Source organism: Phodopus roborovskii, unplaced genomic scaffold, assembly GCF_943737965.1.
Source record: "Phodopus roborovskii unplaced genomic scaffold, PHOROB, whole genome shotgun sequence".
Taxonomy (NCBI): domain Eukaryota; kingdom Metazoa; phylum Chordata; class Mammalia; order Rodentia; family Cricetidae; genus Phodopus; species Phodopus roborovskii.
This window is the reverse complement of record NW_026126433.1, coordinates 26392947-26417798: the sequence shown is the minus strand read 5'-3', so window position 1 is coordinate 26417798 and position 24852 is coordinate 26392947. Positions and strand designations below refer to the sequence as shown.

Genomic DNA, 24852 nt, shown 5'->3' with positions numbered 1-24852 from the left:
TGATCTTTAGGGTCATGATTTCCGTAATGAAATGGGGATAAAATATCTATTGTGAGTTTCTAATTGATACTGAAATAATGCATGAAGGGTTGGGTTAGGGAAGGATTCAAAGGTCTGTATATGTGAAGTACAAACCCAGAAGTCCCTTTGAAAAGGCTTGGGCAGGGAGAACCCTGGGATTAAGAAGAGTCCTATGTTAAGAGACAAAGGATGTTGGGGTATTCAGTATTCAGAGAGTTTGATTTCAAGGGTCTCATAAAATATGACAAGTCATCCTTCCTCAGTTGCGGGCACCTCAACACCTTTGCATCCAACTTGGAGTTTAAGAATCCACAATACAGACGTCTGTGCTTTTTTTTCCATGGTGTGGAATCAGTGTGAGTTAGGGGAGAAGGAAGAGTGATGTGAGAGAGAGAGAGAGAGAGAGAGAGAGAGAGAGAGAGAGAGAGAGAGAGAGAGAGAGAGAGAGATCAGGGGAGATCAGAAGATCTCATCATATGATCACTCTTCAAATCAAGATATAGTCCTTGTTCTGCTGAGGGCTTTGCTGGGGCCAGACCTGGACCAACTTTGTAATACAGGGTCATAATAGAAGAAGGAAAGTTGCCCCAGGAGCTGGGTGTGAACCTAATTCCTTCTAAGCAGCCCTACTAAGGGCTTTACTGACACCCATCGGATAGGGTGACAGGCACAGCCTGCCCCTCTCTTTTTTTTTTTTTAAATCTATTTAGCTTAAGAGTGCAAAGAATTATAAAGCCTATTTACCCTTTTATAACCTCAGAGCTATGTTTTGGCTTTTTTTTTCAATTCAGTTTTCACATCTTCTAATTAGGGTGTTAGAATTTTCCCACTCATGATGTAGAGCTTCTGATATGATTTTCACTAGGCACATGGCAGAATTTGAGTTACCTTACAATAAAGTAGAGTGGGGATGTGGGTGAGATAAAGTCTAACTGTGTCACACTGTGATTGTTACATCAGTCTCTGTATGAAGCTACTGGAATGTAGGCCTTCTTGGAGATGGCTTTAATTAAGAACCCATATTTCTTTCTTTCAGACCAATGATGCCTTAGGAGCCACCTGGAATTGGCTGTACTTCATCCCCCTCATCATCATTGGATCCTTCTTTGTTCTCAACCTTGTCCTGGGAGTACTGTCAGGGTAAGCCAGATGTTTCACTCTTGTTTTGTGAGGTGCTTGCTGAGAGCTGATGCTTTCTGATTCATGACAGTTTTACTCATTTAACTGTCCCTTCGAAGACACTGGGAAGCCCCTTGTGCCATTGCTGTTCTAGTTTTTTTTTTTTTTCAGTCCAGTAAGAGATGATTTTTTAATCCCCTTGACTGTATTTAGACATTTTTAAAAAGCTCTATGTCATGTGCAGTTCTGAATACAGTGTCTTGTGAATTCATCTATCTATCCATATCTCCATTCAATAACTCTATGTCAAAGACTGTGCTGGTTGTTATGGACATAAAGTTAAAGGAGACATAGATTTTATCCTAAAAAAAAAAATGCTTGCTTCACAGTGTATTGAATGTCACATCTCATGTTTGCGACTTGAATTCTTTTATATCAATTTCTATTGTCCAGTGTCTAACATGAAGACATTTTTTTTTTGTCATTTGAAAAAGGGAGTACAAATCTTGTTTTTACTGTCCAGTGTGAAATACAATAATTTGTTTGCAGGAAGGAACAAATCTCTACAGTCTGAAGCCATTAGCGTTGGTTTCAAACAGGACTGGGAATTACAAGGGGGATATCACCTGCTAGAATAATAAAGGAAAACAATATATGAGAGATAAACACTCTAGAGAAGATGAACAAGTGGGACATGGCATGAGGTATAAGGAGGCTAAAATATGACATTTTAAGATGGCCCAGCCCAGATAAATATTTTAGAGAACTCTACATTTTACAGAGCAGAGTTGGGATGGTGGTAATGATGATGACAATAATGATGATTTTGTCAATTGGTGTAAGTTCTTCAAATAATAGCACATAAAGTGATCTTTGTGTTTACATGAGGCAAACTGAAACAAGTTAAAGATTTTTTTTGAAACTCTATGAATAGAGGAGTGATGCATTTAAAGGACACAGGAACAAGGAAATGGGAGGAATGACAACAGATGAGAATGTGAACAAAACTTTTTAATGTAACAAATGGCCACTGCCACGGTGGTCTGTAAAAGCTGAAGTTTAAGTGCCTTCAAGGGAGAATGACAATAAATAGGCAGAATGATTTCCCTTTGAGCCAGAGAAAGACTTCGGAAATAGAGATAGCATGTATTCCTGAGAATTGGAATGTACATGATATTAAAAACGGGATTGATTAAAAATCCATGCTACCCACTCAATTCTCTAGACACTACTGGCAAGTATCTGCCCCATTTAACCACACCCCTAAACAAACCAGGAGATCTACTCTCTGTTGAGGTTTAAATCAATGATACCTGCTGCATCTTAGGGTGGACTTGACATTGTCATGGAAACAAGAGGCCTAAGTGACAAGTCCATAAACTGAATGTCAGTTCCCCAGCCCACTTTTGTTTTCTGAGAAAAGCAGCAATCTGGCCATAGTTTAGGAGATTTTTCTGTGGGAATTCTCTCGTAAGAGAAAAGATCTGTCTATCACAGTCTGGTTAGGTTAGAGAAACAGGTTCCCATCCCATCACCCCTAGTAAAGCTCACTATGTCCATTCTCTTTCGCTATCACAATAAGCTACCCTGATCCAGGTAATGTAAATTGACAGGAATTTTATTCTCTGATAGTTGTTGAGTTACAAACTCCAGATCTGACAGTCCACACTCCCTCCAATGGCCTGAGAGAGTTGTGTCTTCCTTCTTCCAGCTTTGGTAGATCCAGGCATTCCTTGGATTATCACCATGTCATTGCTGCAGTCTCTGCCTCAGCACCTGCACAGCCCCTCCCTCTCCCGTGGCTGTCATCACCCTTAGTCTTGTTCTTATAAGGGTACTTGTGATTTGATTTAGCATCATTGGATAATCTTGTTTGATCTCTTTTTCCGAATATACTTAACTTTGCTTTATCTGCAAAGACTCTTTTTCCAAATAAGGTAGCATTCAGGAGTTCCAGGAATTAGAATAAGAATGGTCTTTTTAAGGGGCTGCAGCTCAACCTACTACACTCAACACTCCACAAGCTCCTGCTATCCAGCTATGGGTGTGGAGTCTACACTGCCTTGCTCATAGGAACACACAGCCAGGGGTCATCGGCATTTGAGAAAAATGCTCAAAATGAAAGTCCTTGAGTGACATAATAAAATAGACAGAAGAAACTTGAGTGAGTATGGGGGATGCAGCTAGTAAAAGATAATTTTATAAATTCACATTTGATGCCAGCAGGGATAGAGAAATAATTTATCTATAAAGTAACAGCTTATTACAAAAAAAGATGTTGAGATTACATGTAAATTGTAATTGATGGGAAAGTATGAGTAAAAGTATGCAAAGCTGAGTTAATGTAAAAATGTAACCAAACCAAAAAGGTAGTAAAGTTGGAGTGCAAAATTGGGGATAGCACTTAGCAAATGGGGTGGGGGAGAGAGAGACAGAAACACAGAGAGAGACAGAAACAGACAGGAAGAGATAAGCACAGATAGAGAGACAGAGACAGAGACAGATACTGAATGACTCAAAGAGCAAGGTGTGGTGGCACACACACTTGTAATCCCAGTACTTGAGAGACTGAAGCAGGAGAAGCACGTGCCCAACGTCAATTTGGGCTACGCAGTAAGGCCTTATTTCAAAATATTTACAGTTGATTCAACATTTTAGCAAGAAAGTTCAATGAAGAGAACAATGAAGGGGGAAGGAAGAATTAACATAAAAAAATATGACAGATCTTGCCAGAACCAAAAGATTCACCATTGCCAGATTAAAAGAACTGTTGAGACCTGTGCAAAGATGCTCTTTCCAGTATTATTTCTTGGCAGTGGGCATGGGAAGCATATTGGGTGTCCCAAGCTGGGAGATTAGATATGTTAGCTGTTGGTTGCACACTGTGGCATTTGACATGGCAATTAAGAGCAACAGATACCATGTGCACATGGAGTATAGGGTATCTTAAGAATGGTTCAGTGACAACAAGGAGACAATGTGATATGCTATCACATTTGTGTGTATATAAAACAGTTTGTAAAGTAGACTAAAATGAAAATATATTCAGATGAAAAGTTATGCATTGGCAATATTCTAATAGCATGTGTGGCCAGGTGATAGAATGTGAATGTGTAAACTAACCATGAAAATATCTACTGAGCACCCAGGACATTCAGTTAGAGAAAAATCACTCCTAGGTGAATCACCATGAATTTCAGACCATCAGAGAAAAGAATGTTCTGAAAGTTTCTGCTAATTGGGAATAGGGTTAATGTTTGGCTGTTAAGAATTAGAATGCGACTGAGCTTCTTGGTGGCAACACTGAAAATTAGAAGGTAACACAGAAGTTCATAAAATTTCTTAACAAGAAAATGGCTTTTAACATCAAATGCTCTTACCTAGCTGGAGCGCCAGTTACCTGTGTGGATGGAATTGCAATGTTGTCAGGTACCTTTGAGAAAGCAGCTGCTAAAGAACATGAGTCACGAAGAACAAAGAGGCAAGTGAGAAAGGAAGGCATGGAGCTGGGAGATGGCTCAAAGTTTAAGAGAGGACCCACATGGCAGTTCACATACCACTCCTCAGGGATCTAACATCTACAGGGTCTGCGCACACTCAGTGCACAGGTGTGCATGCAGGCAAACAGTCACACACATACAGTACAATAAAGTAATGAAACAGAATAAAGTAAATCTTAAAAAAAGGGATCCAGTAGAGGACAAAGACAAAGGGATTGAGCCCCAGTATTGTAGTGAAATACAGTTAGGGTGACAACACGCAGTGACTAAGAGGCTACCAGGATCAGAGTTAAATAGGGTGACAGAGGATCCCAAAAATGCTATCTTTAGGAAACGAGTAAAACTGATATATTCCTGTGATTTGTTTTGATCTGAACTATATACATACACAATAAGGTATTCATCCTCTCTCTCATCTTCTGTCTCTCCTCTTCCCTTCCCCCACTACTTCAATGTAAGCATTTAATTCACAATATACAGAAGTAATACTTCCAAAGAAATAGAAGCACAGCAAGTCTTCTATGCAGCTCAGCTGCCAACCTGGTTTCCATTGTTGATGCTGAAGTCTGAGCTAGCCCCTCACGGTGTTGTGATTGCCTTTATTAGATTGGGGGAGGCTGAGTATGGGGAAAGAAGTAGGGTATCAAAGACCAAAATCTTAGGTTCCATGGTAAGCAAATCATTAAGCAGTTTCTAAAATTGAAAGATAAAGAAATAGCAGTGTTTTAAGTATAATATTTAGAAAATTTGAAATGAATACCAGAAGAAACAGACGAGTTGAAAGTGGCTACCTCTGGAGAGTGAGATTCTGGGGTTGGCAAAGTGAGACAGAGGACTGCTATTTTTTCATTACAATCTTTCAGAATTGTTTGACTTTTAAAGTTCTACGTGCATGACTCTGAGAAAAAGAAAAACCTTAAATTTTGAAGCAAAACTATCATCAAACAAGTGTAGGATGGATAGAGGACCCAAGGACACTTATCTAGCACCATCAGGGAAGGACTGGCATGGGAGGGAGTAGATCACGGAAGCAATTTGCCAGTCCAACTGTGGCACACTAAGAAATGTGGCAGAAACCTGTAAAATGGTCGAGGAGAAGAAATGGGGGAAGCAAGAAGCTCTTATCAGTCTGTGAATATTTGGTTTGAGCCAGTTCTGTGACCATCAACTCCCCTTTGGCTGGAAGACCAACTTCTTGGTTCAGAAGATGTCAAACTACTGGCTTGGCAGGTGCCTCTTTACTAGATGAGAAATAGGAAGTGGTGCTGGCAGCTGGGAACAGCTGGTGTGAATCGAGTGACATTTAAAGGAACGTTAACAATAGGGACCCTGTGAGCTAGGCCTGAAATACTTGTGTCTCGGTTTCTTTTCTGTGTTCTGGTGCTGTCCTAGTTACTCGGCATTAGGAAGATGTTCACTGGTGTCTACAGAGGACTTGGCACCACTGGATTCTGTGTCTAGGAGGGGTCATGGGCTTTCTTGCTGCTGGATCAGTGAGCCCATGCTTCTGGAAAGGACAAAAATCTCTCCTTGGAGTGGGGCTTTAGCTGGGATTCATATATTGAGCCACCTGGTATATAGCTTTGAAAATTTTGTCTCCCAGGAACAGGCTTCAGTGACCTGTGAGCATATTGAATGTTATGTGCCAATGTGTTCTTAGGAGTGGAGAAACACAGCAATGAAAGGAAGATACACAAGCCTCCCTACATTGAGCAAGGGTCCCCTGGGCATCAAGTATGGAAATGACTGAAGGCCCCATCCCCAGAGGTTGAGACATTGCTGAAAAACTGTGAGGTGTGTTTGTTGACTTCATATTTAAAAAGGAGAGATGGGTAGAAGCATTGTAGCATTTTTATGTGTCTCCGAGGAAATAGGATTTGATGAAAACCATTAGCTTAGGCTTGAAGAGAAGCAGAGCTTCCTGTCTCCATGGCAACAAACCAGGGCTGCGTAAGCACATCCTGAAGTACTGTCAGGGGCTACAGGGCAGAAGGCTCATACAAACAGAAAATGACCCTGAGCTATTCAGCATCTTCTCCTACTGATTCCAGAACTTCTGAAAGAGGTGTGTGTGTGTGTGTGTGTGTGTGTGTGTAATTATGCTATTTACAAATGGGGGCAAGGAAGTTAGAACAAGGACTACTTAAAGATGTACCCAGGAGCAATGGGAAACCTCATGTATGATGTAAAGTATCTTGCAGTTTTCAGAACACCTTGCTTCCAAGATCTTACTCATTTCTTGAAACAACTTGGTGTAGGCACCCAATGTCTTTAAAGACAGAACAAAGAGGTAATGGAGCTGGTCTACAACAAGTTCCTGGCAAAGCCAGGGCCAGAGATCATAGTCATTCAAACTCTGCTTAGATGGCTTCTCTTATTATCCTAGGTGGCCTTCATAAAGGCTGCCCAATTTAGGTTCAAATTTCCTCTGTATGTGCATTGATCCTAGGCTTATTCTTATACACTGGTCTTCATGTATGTGACATTACCTTGTACATATGAGGGAGAAGATGGCAAGACCCACTGGAAAGACCTTTTGCTCTAAGGACAAATGGAGAAAGGTAACTGTTAATATTTGAGGAAAGCTTCTTCTGGTTGTATCCCTTCAATGAGTGAAGTAGCTTTTCCATAGAAAGCAAAACTTATCTTATTACCAGCTTATTTACTGTTTGGGTCTGACAATTCAGTGAAATTTAGCAAACATTTGTTTAGTGTTTTCCACACAAAAGACACTGTGTGCTTGGGTTGCAAAGATGAATAAGATAAAGTGATTATAGATTAATGAAGGGAATATTTTAAGACATGTAATTGATTAATTTTCTCATGATTTGTTCTTCAAAGTGTGCTTTTGCCACATATAATTGTATTTCCTCCAATTTCAGTTACTTGTCCATTTCTGCTGTTACTCTTCAGGTGTCACTACCACCACCCCATTGTCAAGACTCCTTCCTCATTAAACCTTCTCTGACAACAAAACAAAAGAAAATCAAAAGGCATGTGAGATGGTCTAAGTTCAAGTAGTTTGGGATTCAAATTCTTGTGAAAGCTATCGTTTAAGATAAACACATGTATATTTTGTAGTTTTTGTACAAGTAATTTTGCAACACATTGTTGAGGACACAAAGGTAGGATATATGTCTTGGTCTTGGTCATAGGAATAGACTAACCAATGTGTCTTCAGAGTAACCTTGGATCTCCTGACTCATCTGTCATTGTACAGTAGGAGGTGGGAACTGAGTGGTTTTTGGACCTGACTTGAGACAGAAATGCTTGCAGGTTTTATAAAATAAATTATCCATGCCAAGCTCAGCCAGTCCAGATAACATCCTGAGTAGTGGTGCTGGATATTAATTGCCATGTGTCTGATCTCCCTAAGACACGTAGATATGGCTATAATAACTGTGTACTTAATTACACATCAATGTTACTGGGAAACTAACACTGAAGTCAACTAGTAGACATCAGTCATTTTTTTTTTTTTGTTTCAGACAGCCATTTACTGAACACATGTTATAATGTTACTCACTGCCAGGTGCTGTGGATATCAGATCTGATGAGTTCAGAGAGCTGTTATCCTTAGAGAACTTGTAATCAAGGTAGACAGACAGCAGCAGGGAAGGCATTAAAATTAGGCAGCAACCTAGTTCAGCAAGTAAAGAGGACTACCACCAAGCCCAACAAACAGTTTGATTTCCCAGACCCTACTTGGTAGAAGGACAGTACACAGAAATTGCCTCTGACCTCTACAAGGATGCTGTAGCAGGCACATGACTTCCCTACTAGTAAATAACATGATTTTAAAAAATCAGTTAAATTAGTGGGGGACCAAAATGAAATAAAGCTAGCTGAAGAGTGCAACACTTCTACACATTTTTGAGATAGCTAATGGTTAGCCAGAATTGAGAAAGAAGACCTTCCAGTGGGTTAAAATTTACAGAGGAGCTTGACAGAGTAGACCAATTAGGGCAGGATATTATTGAGTGCCTTTTGCTGGTGAAGGCAACAACCAAATGTATATGCATCTCCATTTTCTACTGAAGATTTTTCACACATGGAATATCTGGCTGGCAACAATCTTAAGTAGCTATGATAGCCCTGGAATCTCCTAAATAATTGTATAATTTAATAGAGATTCAAGGCTCTGACATCCTTATATGTGTATGTGAGTATACACACACACATACACACACACACACACACACACACATATATACATACATACACGCACACACACAGTGCATACATATGTACATGCTTATACATTCATGTGCTGGCTCTGATATATGTATATATCTTTGTCCCTCTGTGAAGTATTCAAGTATCCTAGGAAATCACTATATCATTATATCAATTTGCTTTACTTGGTAACTACATTTCAGCTTATTTCAATAGTGCTTCCTATTAGAATCAATTTGACCTACCTTCTTTTCAGAGAAGAGACAAGTTTTTACTTGTAGAATAATATGAATTGAAGTAACACTTAGAAGATGCCCTTGCTAGGAGATGACTGCAGATTTAATTTGCCCATTCAATGCTAAATCCCAAAGTACACACCTTTACCTAACATTCTAACTTAGGATGCTCCAAACTAGATTCGGTATTCCATTTTCCTATCCCACTAAACATGCACACCAGCCTTGATAGTCCTCTACTGTACTTTTTATCAAAGATGGAAACCTTATCTAGTTTTGATACTTTCTACTATTGCTTCTTTGCACCTAATTTACTTGTCCAGACACGTTAATCCCAATTGGGAATGGTTTATGAAATGAATCTTGAACTATCCTAGACTCTGAGTATTCTCCCCACTCGTGGCCAGCTTGTTACTCATGGCCAAAACAGTTAGTTGCAGTTTTGTTTACCTCCATTGCTCATTATAGCTTCTGATTTAATTAACTCTTCGGGCAATGGGTGTCGACCTTTATACAGTGTTCTAAATGTTGGGAGCACAACAAAGAGTGAACCGAAGATTCTTGTCCTTATCAAGCTTACTTTCCCATCTCAGGAGAGGCTAAGAAGCATATATCATCAAAAGATGACCTCTATTTTTGAAAAATAATACCTCAAAGCACAAGGATAACTTTTTCCTATTTTAGTCTTTAATATAGTATTAGCAAATGCAATGAAGATATTTACCTGTTAAATTATGTTGAAATTTATCTGAAAATATATCTAAATATTTTTGGAAAACACATTTCATACAAAGAACAATGGGACACAGACATTTTTCTATAGGTGATTAAAATACATTCTAAAGTTAAAAGAATAAAAATAAAGTATGGAGGAATTCAAAGAGACGCAAATAATATGTTATAGACTTATATATGCATTTATAATATATGTATTATTTAAAATTAGTGAAAATCATTCAATGAATGGTGTTTATGACTGTTTAATTACTTGGAAAGAAAAAAATTGAGTTGGATCCCCATATTATAACTTATGCCAAAATAAACTGCAGGTAAAGCTAGTACATACATTTTAAAACTTAAATCATAAAATGTTCAAAAAAACGATGGATAATTTAAAGCATTTTCTAGGGGAGAGGACCTTTTTAGACATGATATAAACCAAATCCAATAAAGAAAAGAATTTGTGTTTTTGAATATGTAAAAATAAAAATAGATGCTATAACTCATTAGCAGAACAAAAGACCAAAATTGAATTTGTTTTGAATTTTACATAATTAGGAATTAGGGAAGACATTAACAGAAGGAAAGGCTCATGTTGAGCAGGGAGAATATAAGTAGCCTCTGACTGCAGACAGAAAATGAGAACCATGATCCCTGATGGCTAAAGTGTAAAGGAGAAAATAGCAGGTTAGATTCAAGTGAAAAGCAGGACATGGTACCCAATTCACTATACATTCAAGGAAAGATCCTATAGACTAGGATGACAATATTAATCTGTGAAAGCCTTAGAGAATTTTGGGTCAGTTTGCTGAAATGAATAATAATGGCAAAATAAGAAATACTTATTTGGAAGACAGATGCTTTCAGTAACAGAAACAGAGGTTTTGAGGATCAGGAAGAACAAAAAGATAGGAACAGCCAATATATGTGTGTTTGGCACAGGGAGAGAAAAGATGTGACAAGTTATCAGAACACAACACAGAAAATGATCAATGCATGGAACATTATCCACAGAAGACAACTAGGAAAGAAAATCAGCTCTAGGATGGAGATGTGGAGAAATGCTATTTAAAAGTTAGGATATCAAGACTGGCCAAAGGCTATCACCCAGTCAAATGAAAGCTTTGATTCATAGGGCACAAAGATGTGTAGCACTTCAAGGAGACCCCAAAGGATGATTGAGTCACAGAGAGCCAATGCACTGTTGACCAAAAAGTAGCTGTCAAAGTTGGCAAAGTGGGGGATCCAGCGGGCTTTCTTTTAATTTTTACTTTGATAAAATTGTAAAGTCCCAAGAAGTTGGAGGAAAAAAATTCAAGGTCATATGCCTTTCTTTTAGCTCCCATCCATAATACCTTGCAAGATTACAGTAGAATACCTAAACCAGGAAATGACATTGTTATAATCCATTACGCTTATTGAGACCTTATCATCTTGGCATCACTTAATTGTATGTGTGTATAGGTCTGTATTATTTCTGTCACATGGAGACTTGTGTAATTGTCACTATAATTAAGATACTGTTCTGTCAGAAGACCCCATCTTCTCTTCATAGTCATGCTTATCATCTTATACCATGATCCCAACTTCCTAATCATATAAAAATGGTTTAAGAAGTATAATCCTATGGATTGTAACATTAGTGTATCCTCATTGACCCTTATATAAGGTCATTCCTTTTTGTTTTTGAATAATATTTTATTGTATGGATATACCACATTTTGTTTAACCATTAATTCTTTAGAAGACATTTGGATTTTTTGTTCATCTTGGCTCATTTACAAGTATCATTACATAGTTTTTTTCTGCACAGAATTTTGAGTAAATATAGATTTCCTTTCTCTGGAATAAATGCCCAACAGTGCAACTGCTAGACCATATGGAAAGTACACATAAAAGAAGCCTCCTATTTTCCATTCAGAATTTGTCAGTTTGCATTTTGCCTATACTATATGAAATTTGTGGCTTTCCTACATTTGCTTAATGGTTTAACGTTTCAATAATAAATAATGAATAATATTAGCTTCCACAAACAATTGGAAAGCTTAAGACAGTATCAGAAAATGTAGACCAATGGTTGTTAAATGGGATATTTTTTTTTATTATTATGGACTAGTAACTTCTAGTAAAAATACTAACAAATAACAGTATTGAGTGGATAGAAAAAACAAAGTTGGAAACTTCTGATTTTGGTATTTAAACACTTTGAAGCAAACACCCCAAATCACTCTAGATTCTCTCACCATTGATCTTTTAGTCAAAGAGTCCAAATTAATGCTCTTCATCTTGCATGCTCTCCAACCTCAATTTTAAGTTGCCTTTCCCTTAGCCCTGCCATCCAATTGTGGTAATAATTTTTATCATTTTCCCCCCAGAAATAACCTCACCACACTAACCACCTTTATGCTTTGCCTTATCTGTGGTACTCTGTCTCATCCTTCCAGATCAAGTTTCTGCATTTAAGTTCTTGTCACATTGTATATACTCCTCTATTAGAATTCAGTTACCTTAGTTCATAGCTATTGTGGAGATCTTTGCTCCTTTAATAACATTATGAAGGCAGGCAGCATAGTGAGTTCATTTTCCTTTTCCTAGCACTTAGCTAGCATAATTAACAAGCACATGGGTAGGCTCTGGGGGAATGTCCTGTGATGAATGAATTGGAGGCCAACTTCCTGTTTGTGGGATGTTTGTATCCATCAGTAATTTTCTCAAGATTTTTAGGAATTGTTTTTAGTGGATATAATTCCCCTGAGAGTCTAGTTTAATATTAGCTGAAGTGTTGGGCACAGGGTACTTCAGTAAAACACCACTATTTTGTCGGTATCAAGGGACTCCTCCGCAAACAGTGCCATGCTTCTTCGCCATTACATGGAGAAAGGGACATTGAACATGACCTCAGTATAATTGTGGGTTTTTTTTTCTGTTATAGAGACTTTTTAATTGGCTTTTTGTTCTGTTGTAATTTATTCCATATGCTCACTTCACTGTAGCTTTCAAGCAAGAAATCTTAGGCTAATCAACAAAGAAAGAAAAACATTCTTTTACTTGAACTTACATCTTTTTTTTTCCTGGTAATTGGCTTCACCAAGAGGAAGTCTGCGTGTTAGAAACCTGCTTCATTCTGAGCTTACAGCTCATAGTCACGCCTCTCCAGTTAGACACCTTTTCTGTGCACTTGCAGTCACACTCACACTGGGGTGACTGAGGTAAAACCTCCCCATTTCTCCAGCTGATAATCACAGTCTTTACAACATGCTTATATGCTAGGTGCTTGGCATTTCTATCAGGTAAGTTCAGTTGCTGTTAAGAGTTGCAGCTGAATTAAAAGTTCTTTATTTTCCCCTTGGTGTCAAGTGCATCACTAAATTCTCAACACTTAATTATCATTGCGTCCCAAAATATTCCTCATTTAGCAAAAATATTGAAATTACTCGTTTCTGTTGAAGGAGCAAGCTCTGATATGCAGAACATTGAGACACATGCTCTGTAAAGAACCTGAGGGAATGAAAGCACTTGAGGACTTTTAAGGGAACAGTAGGCACCACAAAGCCTATTACTGTAAGAGCCTATACTCTTACCTGTATTAGGCACAGTCAGAATACTAATGTTTAGCAGCTGACAGTCCACAGTATGAAGTTTACAGGACCAGAGAAGTCACCCAAATTCTCATGAGAGTTGACTGGAATGATATTAAAATGAGATGTGATTTTCCTTCCCCACCCCCATATCCTCTTCTATACCTCATACAGGTGTTTCTGCTACCCCTTGTCTCTGGTATTTCATATCACACTTTCTATTTAGATCAAGGTAGCCAATAGTCAAATATTAGCAGGATTATCTGGTATTATTACCATTGCTTACCACTGTATTATTCTGATTATCTTATTCATAGCTAGAAGCATCTTAGTGAGCAAGAACTGGAAGGAGAAGGTACAAGCCGTTGGTCTTGCATCAAGTGAAGTAATAGAAGAAACACTTATTAACATATTTGTTCAGCAAACATGCATTAAGCACTCCTGCTGGGGACTGTGGGTTTGATGGTGAACAAGACGAGGCTTCTCACCATGAGCCTCATATTCTGACAGCCAGCAAACAATATAAATAATGGTAAATGTTATAAAGAGAATAAACATGCTTTGGATAACAACATTGCTTCTTAGGAAGAAAAAACAGGAAGACTCCAGAAGACTGCTGCCAACATGCTATGTATAGACTGGTCTGAGCCCTGTGAGTTCTAGGGGGACAAACCTGCTCACCCTCTGTTCCCATGCTTCAGTTTTCCAGTGGATAGTCTACGAATGTGAAAACCTGACCAATTGGCCTGAGTATCTGATTGTATTAATCTACTGGGCTGGGGTTAGCCATATTCTTTACATGATTTAAAAAATGCCTCTCTATTACTAGCTCAAAGCTGTCTTGGTAGATTAAAGTAGCTCAGCATACTTTCTGGACATAATTATCTGGCATCTATGGATTTGCCTTTTATTGATTTTTAAATTTTTTTATTTTCCTTATTTTACATATTGATTCCAGTTCCCTCTCCCTCCCTCTATCCCTCCCTCCACCCCTCCTTCCTTTCTTCCCTCCCTCCATTGCTCTTTCCCATCCTTCCATGCCCCCTGACCACCTTCCCATCCTCCCCACACTCCACAGGTTGGGTGATGCCTTCCAGGAGGGGTCATCAAAATCTGTCAAGTCGTTTGGAGTAGGGATTAGACCCTCCCTCCTGCCTCTAGGTTAGGGGAGTATCCCTCCATGAGGAATGTGCTCCCAAAGTCCTTTTGTGCACCAGGGATACATCCTGGTTCTACTGTCAAAGGTCCCTTAGACTGCCCAGGCCTTTTAGCTGAGACCCATGTTCAGGGGGTCTCCATTATTTGATGTTTTCATATGTGTATATAATGCTCTCTGGTTGCTCTCTACCCCTCTACCTTCTTTAATCACCCTCTTATTATTCCTACCAACCTTTCCCCATCCCTGTCAGTTTCTCGAGTTCATGACTTGGTTTTTGGTTTTATTCTGTGATCCATCAAGTTTTACCAGCTCCATCTGTGTGACTGTTGGATAGAAATGGTCCACTAAAGCCTAGTAGAGTCATTGGTGGATATCCAGCTGAAGATTTCATGCTTTTATTGCTATCATCTCTACCTCCTACATGTCAGTAGGCACCTTTGCATCCCTTCTGCATACATTTGTGAATAGAAAAACCAAATTTTAAAAATCATAAGGCCTAAAATAGGTAGAGAGTACTTCAATGTCAAGTTCTGCAGCCCTAGAGAGGAGGATTACTCATGCATTCAGTCACTCATTTCCGGCCCTCTTATCCAGTGAATTCTCAGAGCAGTAGCAGGTCTGTCTGGGCTGAGCTGTGAAGGTCATTCTCAAAGCTAATTCAGTCAGCTATTTGTCCTCTTTCCAGGAATTTCTTGTCTTTCTACTCGAGATTTTTCTCCTGGCAAATTTGGAAAGTAGAATTTAAGTTTACATATTCTAGATCCTATATCTGTTCTACACTGGCTTAGTACCCTCTTACTACTTCTGTCTTTTCTGTTAGGTCATAAGTTATTTGATGAACTACTTGGTTTACATGTAGTGTTTTGACATGGGTTCCCTAAAAACAAAAATGAAACACTTCAAAATAGATTGTCTGGTTTATTTGAATCAGTAGCTACAGAGAACAAGTGGGTAAAATGAGGCAGAGAAAGGGGAATAAGCTGAGAGCATGAGCTAAGAGGCTGAGGCTCATTCTACTGGGAACTTACTTAGGAGCTATGTAGAAGGTGTGTCAGAATTGCTCCACCAACCAATGGAGAAATTGAGTTAGATGTTCTCTCCCCCCCACTGTGTACCTGTAGGTATATTTTTTCCTTTATCCATGACCCTTCTCAAGTTAGCATATATTTGGGCTACCCTGCTTGTGGGCTGAGCAAACTCTTAGGTTCTGGAGAGGTTACCAAAGCAGAAATGCAGTAAGATGTGGACACTTAAATGGGCATAGTCAGAATGCACAGAGTCAGTCCTCCACAGCTTCACACTCAGAGGTGGTCCATGAGGATAAGGAGACAGACAGAGAGACAAAGACAGAGAGAAGAGAAGGGGGGACTTTCACAGTATCCACTGCTTTGTCTCCTTTCAAAAGAATAGTTTATTCATTCCACATTCGTTAAACACTTGCCATATTGCCATACTAGGACCAGTTTTTCTTAGGTGAATGTTGATGTAAAACAGCAGTATTAGTGAATGGATTTGGCTGAAGCAATGGGTGGGTAGTCAGTGGCTCAGAACAGGAAGCTACCTTATAACACCAGAAGATAGGTGCTGTGCTCTAATAATTGGGGTGCCATGGAAGAGCCATGAGCAGGACACTAGACACATCTGCACAGGCCAGAAAAAGCTCTCCAAAATTTGGTTGACATTGTACCACTCTATTCCTGTAACTTAATCTTGTTCTCACAACCCACTCAGCAATCTATACCTAGATGCCTGCCTTGCAAGCTTCGAGTCCTTGTCCATTTCTCTTCTGCCTTTTCTTCTTGGCACACCTCGCTCCATTTTATTCACATCTACATGTGTTCTGATCCTTTCTAGCTTCCTCCTCATTTCAGGGGATAGCATCTTGATCATCACTAGTTCCCCAGCTACATAGTTAACTTCATTTGGGATCATTGTAAGGCATACTAGTGTATGGAGTCTTCATGACTTCAGCCCTCAGAAAGCTCTTTGTTACAAACAAGCTTTGATATGATGAGTTAACCAGAGTCTCGACTGAAATACCCAACAATGGGGTTTAATTGCAAAGTTTAGTCTTAAGCTCAGTGGGCCTGTAGCTTTAAACTGTCATTCATTGGTCTTCTATATCCATGAGCTTCTCATCCACAAGTTTAACTAACTACTGCTTGGAAATTTTTAGGGAAAAAAATGCACCGAGGGCTGGGAAGATAGCTCTGCCAATAAGGTGTTCACCATGTAAGCACCAGGACATGATGAGGAGATAGCTCCACCAGGAAGCACTCAGAGTAGCTCATCATGTAAGCACCAGGACACATGTCTGCTTTCCAACACTAAAAAGAAACAGTTGGGTGTGATCTCAGGTGGATCATCAGACTTGCTGGCCTGGTGAAGTAAGTGCAAGCCAGAGGCTCCATCTCAAAAGTAGGTGGACTGTGCTTGGAGGATGACACCAGACACCAAGGCTATTCTCTGATTTCTATACGTGTGCATGCAGTATACCATGCTCCTGTTCACACATATGTATACACACACACACACACACACACACACACACACACACACAGGTCCTCACAGACACTTGCACACACATGCACTCGTCTAGACTGAAAACTCACCTGTAGTGAACATGTAAAGATGCTTTTCCTGCCATTCTTCCCTAAATAATAAAATGACAGTTTGTTGAAGGGGCATGGGCACCTAGCACCTGTAGATATTGGCATGTGGTGTGTGGGGTGTCCTAGAACAGGTCTCCCATGATGATGAGGGAAAACTGCACTGGTTCTCATTGCCCAGAGGGTCTGCACCTGTCACTTTCATATCAGTTCAGCCAACAATTCCCACACTGATGAGCCTGTTATGTGCTCTCTTGACCTAGTAAGAGTACCAGAATATGGGCTCTTAGGAGGAAGGCGGGCCTTTGCTATAGGTCATAATGACTGTGTCCACTCTAATAGTCTCTCTGGGGTTACCAAGACCCAAGATCAGTGGGTGATTGCAGAGGGTGTCTGAGTGCCAACACTTCTTAGCAGTTGTCACCTCCCAGCTGGAGCATAAGAATCTGCTGGTGAATGTGTAAGCCAGGTGGGAGGCACACCGCTTGCCTTCCTTTGGGTGCCTAGTGTTCCACCGTGCAGAAGCTCAGATTCTTTCTTCCCTGTTTTGATTTCTTTTCCTTCTCCCACTTGCCTGTTTTTGGGTGGCAAAGGTTAATGCTGTAACTAGACAATCAGTGTAGCAAATTTTCTGTGTCTGGAGATGTCTTCTCCTTTCATTTTGGCAGCCGTTAGGTCTGCTGATCTCAAGGGAATTCCCCTGTGAGGCACATCTGAGGGACCGCTACTTCCTGTCACCTATCCTTGTAGTTGTCTTAAGGATTTTTGAGGGCTAGACATGAAAAACAAGAAGCAGAGTGTTTGTGGTTTATGTAAGCAGGAAGAACTATGTCTGCTCCCTGAAGGAGAGGGAGGCACAGCTGATGGCTGTTTCCCAAGCCTTGCTCCCAAACACCACAGGCCTCTGGGAGTCTGGGAATATTAACACGAAGCAGTGAAGATGGGGGTAATTTCATATACCCATTTAGGGACATGCTGTGCTGAAATGTAGACTGTGTGAGCAAAAACAATTCCCTGATGAACATAATGGCCTTACTGTCTTCTGCCTTTTGCTTCTCATGCAAAACACATACGTGGTAAGAGATGGAGGAGAGTTCATGGAAGGGAGAAGAGGAGGAGAAATAAACTTTGAAAATTCTGGTTGCCATGACAACATAATGAGCTCCAAAAGTGGCATCTCTGAACCAGTTTTGCATGGGAAGATAGGGAACCCAGAAGGGAAAGAATTAAAATAATAAAAATAATAAAACTGTGACCATGAAGTAAAGGGTACATCTAAAGAGGCCAATAGCACTTCTGGCTGTGTGTGGAGGTCTGGCTTGTCAGATGCTTGCCCCTGGCTGACCATGGCCAATAAGGTGGCATCACTCTCCTTGTCTGCATACTTTCCAAAGTCCCCAGCTCTAGACAAATGTGAAGCTAAGGGGTTCAGACAAATAGGTTCCTATGAATTACGTGTGAAACTCACCGTGTTCCAGAACTGTTTAGAGCAGTGGTTCTCAACCTTCCTAATGGTGTGACCTTTAATGTGGTGACCCCCAACCATAAAATTTTCATTGCTACTTCATAACTGTAATTTTGCTACTGTTGTGAATCATAATGGAGATATCTATGTTTTCTGATGGTCTTAGGTCACCCCTGTGAAAGGGTCATTTGACCCCCGAGGGGCTCTCAACCCATAGATTGAGACCTTCTGGTCTAGAAAGAAGGCTGTCTTCACCTGCTGTTCCACCCCGGCTCCTCCCTTCCACTGGCCTTTCTTCTACAGCCCAAGCCTGTTCCTCTCTGTGAGTTTCACTACATCCCTGCCAGCAGCGTGTATGCTGCATCATCCTCCCCACTAGACAGGACAAGAAGTCCCTGTGGTGGGCACTTATTACCACAGAAGGATCTTTTTCTCTGCAAAGTGACCCAGAGTGAGACAGACTCATATAAAAGAAGGCAGCACAGGAAGCTTAAAATGTGCAGGCTGAGAAAGATTTGTAGGCTATGCTTGTTTGACTACCACACTCAAATTGAAAATAAACCCAAAGCAGATTAGGAATATTTACTTGTTTAAAAAAAATGTGTTTTAATGAAGATGCCCCTTGATATTTCATTGTCCTTGTTTGATAGGGTTCATTTCTTTCTCATTAGAATGGTGAAGGATTTTGTAATATATACCCTCCCATCATGTAATCAATCACAGTGTCTAGCAGATGCTAATTAATATGTTTGAAGAGTGAATGAATGAATGAGTGAGTGAATGAGTGCTTTATCCTGGTTGAAGTCAGATCTTCATTATACAGAACTCTATCTTGACTTAAACATGTTAAACTTGACAGATGACATATAGATGAATTAACATACTGGAGAGTGACAACTCTATCTCTGGAGTAAGCAGTTCATTTCGTTAGTTCTTTATAACCATTTATTTTATAGCCCATGTCATATATTAGCCAGGTAAGTAGTTAATACTTATGTAATGCGTTCTGTGCTTTAGAACAACTGAGGAGTGAGGGGAACTTCTTTTTTCCTGGCTTCCTCCAGAAAATGATCTAGTCTCAACTCTGAATTCATCCCTCCTCACATCTTCCAGGTCAACTTAGAAGTCTGGCTACCCTTGGCCCTTTGTATCTGTGGTGTCTAAAACTAAGGAGTCAACTAATCTTAGGTGGAAAATACTTGAATGCAATAATCCATTTGTACTGAACATCTTGTGGACTACTTTTCTTGACACAATTCCCTAACAACACAGTACAACAACTAATCACACAGAATTCACATTGTGTCCTGTGTTGCAAGTGACCAGAGAAGACTTAAAGACTCTAGGAGGATATGTGATAGTTAAGTGTAAGCACTGACCCTGCCACTTTATGGAAGTCTAAGGGACTCGGGCATCTGTGCACATTAGATATACTGGGATCCACAGCCATTGGTGGAATGTGCGTTCTCTGACTCTTTCTCCTGTTAGGACCATACTCCAGATTCAGGTGTCCTCTACCTCTTTTTAAATCTTGGCTTCAGGGACAATTGACAAGGCGTGTCTGGGCTTATAGTTATGCTTATCACTGGGTGTCTCAACATTCTGGGGAAAACATTAGTGAGAGATCTAAGAGATACATCTAATGCCACACTCTTAATTGGCCTTGACAAAAATATAATTGCTATTTTTCTTCGTCACTTTTTTGACCCCTAGGTAGACAGTGTCACTCAGTTCATTCCATAAGCTGTTGAGGACAATCACAGGTGGAAACCCACAAAAATATCATATTCTAATAGACAGTCTTTTATTTGAACCTGTAGTTTTATTTTTTTAATTTAACTTCTTTATTGGTTCTTTGGGAGTTTCACATCCTGCTCACCTTTTGATCCCCCCATATCCTTCTCTCACCCCTGCAGTATCCCCCCCAACAAAGGAAAAGTAAAAACAAACAAACAAACAAAAGCAAACAAAAACAAGAACAACAAAACAAAACAAAAAACCCTCTTTGTTTCTCCTTCTTTCCTGCCTGTTCAATACCTCTTCATTCATCCTGGTAGCATTGGGAATCTTGGTGTTTTTTTTTTTTTTTTTTTTTTTTTTTGTCTAATCAACTTTACTAGCAATTGTTCATTGCAACAAGTCACTGAGTAACTGGTCTGGTTCAAGGTGACTGGTTTCTGGTATACCATTATCATTAGATCCTCAATGGGACACCTCTAGGATATATGTGGCTGCCCTGAGTCATAGAGATCCTGCAAGGATCATTACACAAGACCGGTCCTTTCATGAGCTTCAGCAGGTCCCAGATGGAGTATGCGTTAGGGTGGGCTAACCCAAGCCCCATTTGTGGACCTGTGTGGTAGCTGAGCCAGTCAGTTTGAGCCACAGGGGCTACCTACCTCTGGCAAGGGGTGGAGCCAGCTCCCTTATGCCCATGCCCTCAGGGTTGTGAACCTGTAATTTTAAGTGTTATAATTAATATTGGGTACAATTGTTGTTTTGGTTTGTTGTTGTTGTTGTTTTTTGCACCCAAGGATCCAGAAATTATACTGTACACACTTTACATGTCTGTAACACAAGTCAGATAGGAAAGAATAGAAACAAGAGTCAACTTGGTAGCACAAATGATGAGTATATGACTTTTGATCATTAAATACCAGAGCATTCAGAGTATAGACCTAGTTCACTTACAGGCTTATATTTCCTGCAGGAATTCAAACTCCCTTTCATAGTGACTATCCTTGTAACAGGTATCCTATGATGGCTGATAGAACCTTATAGAAGAGGTAGGATTTGAACTTGGCTTGAAAAGAGGGCTAGAACTTGATTTGGGATGGAAAAGAGTAGGCTCAGGGAGAAAGAAGCACTTTAGGAGCACCTTCTCTTACCACCCTACTATGGTCATTCCTCCTTACCCAGAGCAGGTGGACTTAGAAGAACTGGATACTGCTAGCCATTTGTAGCTATGGGTTTGGAATCCCACAGCATCCACCTAATTTGGAATGACAATACTTGAAAAGCAAATGCACCTGTGCTGAATAAGACACTCTCCAACTTTAAGGCAGGCTCTAACTCATTCATGGACCAAAGGAGATATTGTATTTATAGTGGCAAAGACAGAGAGCTGGCTCTGGCTGGATCATAGAGGACCCCACAACAGAAGGGATTAGCCATTATTCTCTGGAGGGTACTTTTTGTGCATGTGCCTAATGAAATAAGAGAGTAGGGGGACTGTGTGGAACACAGCATTCTAGACAGATTAATTTACACATGTGTTTTGTGGGTAAGAACCCCTGCCAGAGCACATCTGCTACAACCCCCTCAGCTTTAATCTTCTGGAAGTCTGATCTGCCAAACATGATGACCACCATGGTCTGCCTCTCTCCTAGCCACTCAGAGTTGGGGGTAGAAAAGCCAGACATTTAAGTTAGGTTTGGTTCCTAAGGGAGGACTGGGAGAGCACTAAAATTCCCAGACCATGGTTTTGAGATCAGATAGAAGAAAAAGAAGGTTTTCTTGTTGATGATTCATGAAAAACCAGCAAAAGGAAGTTAACCATTTACCTATGAATATACCACTCTCTGGGGGCATCAGCAATGGCTATAAGGTGTTTGCTCTTTGCCAGGATTTGCTGCACCTCTAAGTACAAATATCTAAGGTGGACACACTGAAGGTGTACTAGGATTTTAAAAGACCAGGGACAATATAGAAATAAAGAGGCAGGCTTGATTGGAAAATTGTGAAGGTTTTGGAAGGGCCCCTCACTAAAAGAAGAAAAAAGTGGTGGTTTTAGATTCAAAGGCTCATGCTAACTCATCATTTAACTCATCATTAAAAGCATTGACAAATGCTTTTAAAATGTGTATAATGAGACTTCTGAAGCTATCGCTGATTAAATTGGAGAGAATGAATATAAAGAACTTAAGAGAATGCCCATCACATGACAACTGCCAATGTGATATGGCTTTGACCCTCAAGGGCCTCTTAACCTGACCTCCTCACAAGAGTTTTGTTCTACTCTCTTTATTGTGAAGTAATGGGTTTGTAAGAGTATCTAAACTACTACAAAAATGATAAATGGTGGAAGTTACACACTTTCCCCCTAATGTTCTTTTCACACCCATGCATAATCATTTGTTACCTAGAAATGGCAGAGCCCCAGGAGGGGTACCCAGACAGACCAGAGTCATCTGCATAACTAGGGAGTAGACTTCTGAAAGACAAAGAAATCTGAGGAAAAAAAATTTAACAAAATGGATTGAGTAACCACAGTAGCAGGAAAATGTTTTCTACTCTCCATTTAACCTTCACAAAAACTTGGCAAGGTAGGCTGTGCTCCCCTAAATCACAGATGGGAGAAAACTGGGGCTCAGGTGCTTTTCTAAAGATATCCAGCTGGCAAATGGAGATCTGCGATTTTAACTTAGGCTCTTCTTAATCCAAAGCTACATACTTGTTTTGACACTCTGCTGCTTGCCTGAAAATGCACAGAGCAACAGCATTGTTGGCAGGGGGTGGTAAACTCAGAGGGCTTCTGAACCTGAACAGTTGGTGAACACAGAGAGAGGTAACCTATTAAAGCAGAGAAGAAGAGTGGGGGTTATCCTCTTCCAGGGGATTATTTCCATGTCCTTAGGACTGACTTGATCTAGCTTTGGACAAAGAAACTGAGCCCTGCCCACACTCACAAGGCACATTACCTTTTATGACAGTGCTTTAGGGACAAGGATCCTGGAAAAGGCCATTCAAGCCCTGACCTGTCAATGACTGAGTAAAGCACATGCTTGACTGAGAAGTGGTCCAAGGGCATACAATTGACAGAGAAATCCATGAGCAGAAGGGATCCAAGGTTTGTATGGAGTTGACATTCTGAAGTTGAATCTCAGAGTTCAAGAGCTATTTAGAGGCTAGAAGGCAAGATGCAAGCAAGGCCATCAGGATGTAGAAGGGAGGCATTAAATGGAGTAGCCAAAATGATCATTTGTGAGTTGGTCTGGCAGGTATTTCTTAAGCAGAGAATGAATGTCTTGAAACATTTCCAAGGACCAAGGCTGGTGTCCTATAATGTAGGATTCTCTAGACAACAGGGTATTCTCCAGGGGGTAGGTAGAAGTTGACAAATGTGGCAGCTACATGGGCCCAGATGAGTGAAAACTGCCATACCGAGGAATGTGTAGGCTGCAAAGCAGCAGCCAAGAGAGGCTGAGTGTTCCCCCAAGCTCACATTCTTTACTTTGCATGTCCACTAGCCCAGGTAACCCTGCTTCTCATTCTTCTGCTTCCTAATGGAAAACCAAGAACAGTTTTTGCATATCACCAGTCACAGGACCATTCAACAGCAAACTACACAATACTCTGGGTGTGTCCTTCATCCCCCCTGCTGAATCCATGTTGCCCAGTCTCTTCTGATCATAAAACAGTTTCCTTCTGTGATGCATTTGAACATGTTGACTTCAGTGAGGTCTTTCTCTTCCCTTAGACTTCTTCTTTTCCAGTTCCTGAATTTCTGACTATGCCTTCCCAGCATTCCTCAGAGTAGATAGAGCTGCATTTATGTTTTAGTGTCTGCTGTGGGTGTTGTAATGTAATACTACAGGTTTGGTACCTTATAAACTAAGAGAATTTATTTTTCATACTCTGGAGGCTAGAAGTACAAGATCAAGACAATCAGTAGATGACCATCTTTTTCCTATCTATAGAAGAGAAAGTGGACAAATGAGCTCTCTGGGGGCATTAAAAAATAATCTATTCATGAGGATCCAACGTCATGGCCTATTCAACTCCCAGAGACCAGGCCTCCAATACCATCACTATTGGAGTTAGGATTTTCAACACTGACATTTGGGAAGGTCACAGATAACCACAGTGGTGTCTGGAGCTCAAGGGTTAGAAACCCTCCTCATAGATTACACTTAGAATCTCAGCCTGACCTTCTTTGCTGAATTCAGCAAGTCACATTGGAGGAGAAAGGCTGGGAGGGAGCATAGGTAGCTGATGATTCAGAGCAGATGTGCCACAGAGGAATTCTGCCCACGTTTCATGTGTCAGTGCTAGTCACCTGGCTGTCTAACAGCCAGGGCTAAGGAACAGCTGGGAAGAACAGGATGATCTTCTCTGGGGTTGGGAGAAATGTTGGTTTCCCAGAGGGTCTGTGCCTTACATGAGGTCTCATTTGCCACCATACCTACCAGCCAGCTCTGTCTTTGTGGTCCTCTAGTTATATCCTCAAACTTTGCCTTCCCTGTGTCTGTCACACAACCCATGCATGA

The 24852-nt window shown here is 40.3% G+C and overlaps 1 protein-coding gene across 1 annotated transcript in view; it reads left to right on the top strand.

Annotated features, from left to right (window-relative positions):
• Cacna1e (calcium voltage-gated channel subunit alpha1 E) overlaps nt 1-24852 on the top strand; it is a 452501-nt gene that overhangs the window by 311114 nt on the left and 116535 nt on the right. The window contains exon 9 of the mRNA XM_051186002.1: nt 1058-1161. Coding sequence (XP_051041959.1) covers nt 1058-1161 — 104 coding nt within the window. The remainder of the gene's footprint in view (nt 1-1057; nt 1162-24852) is intronic.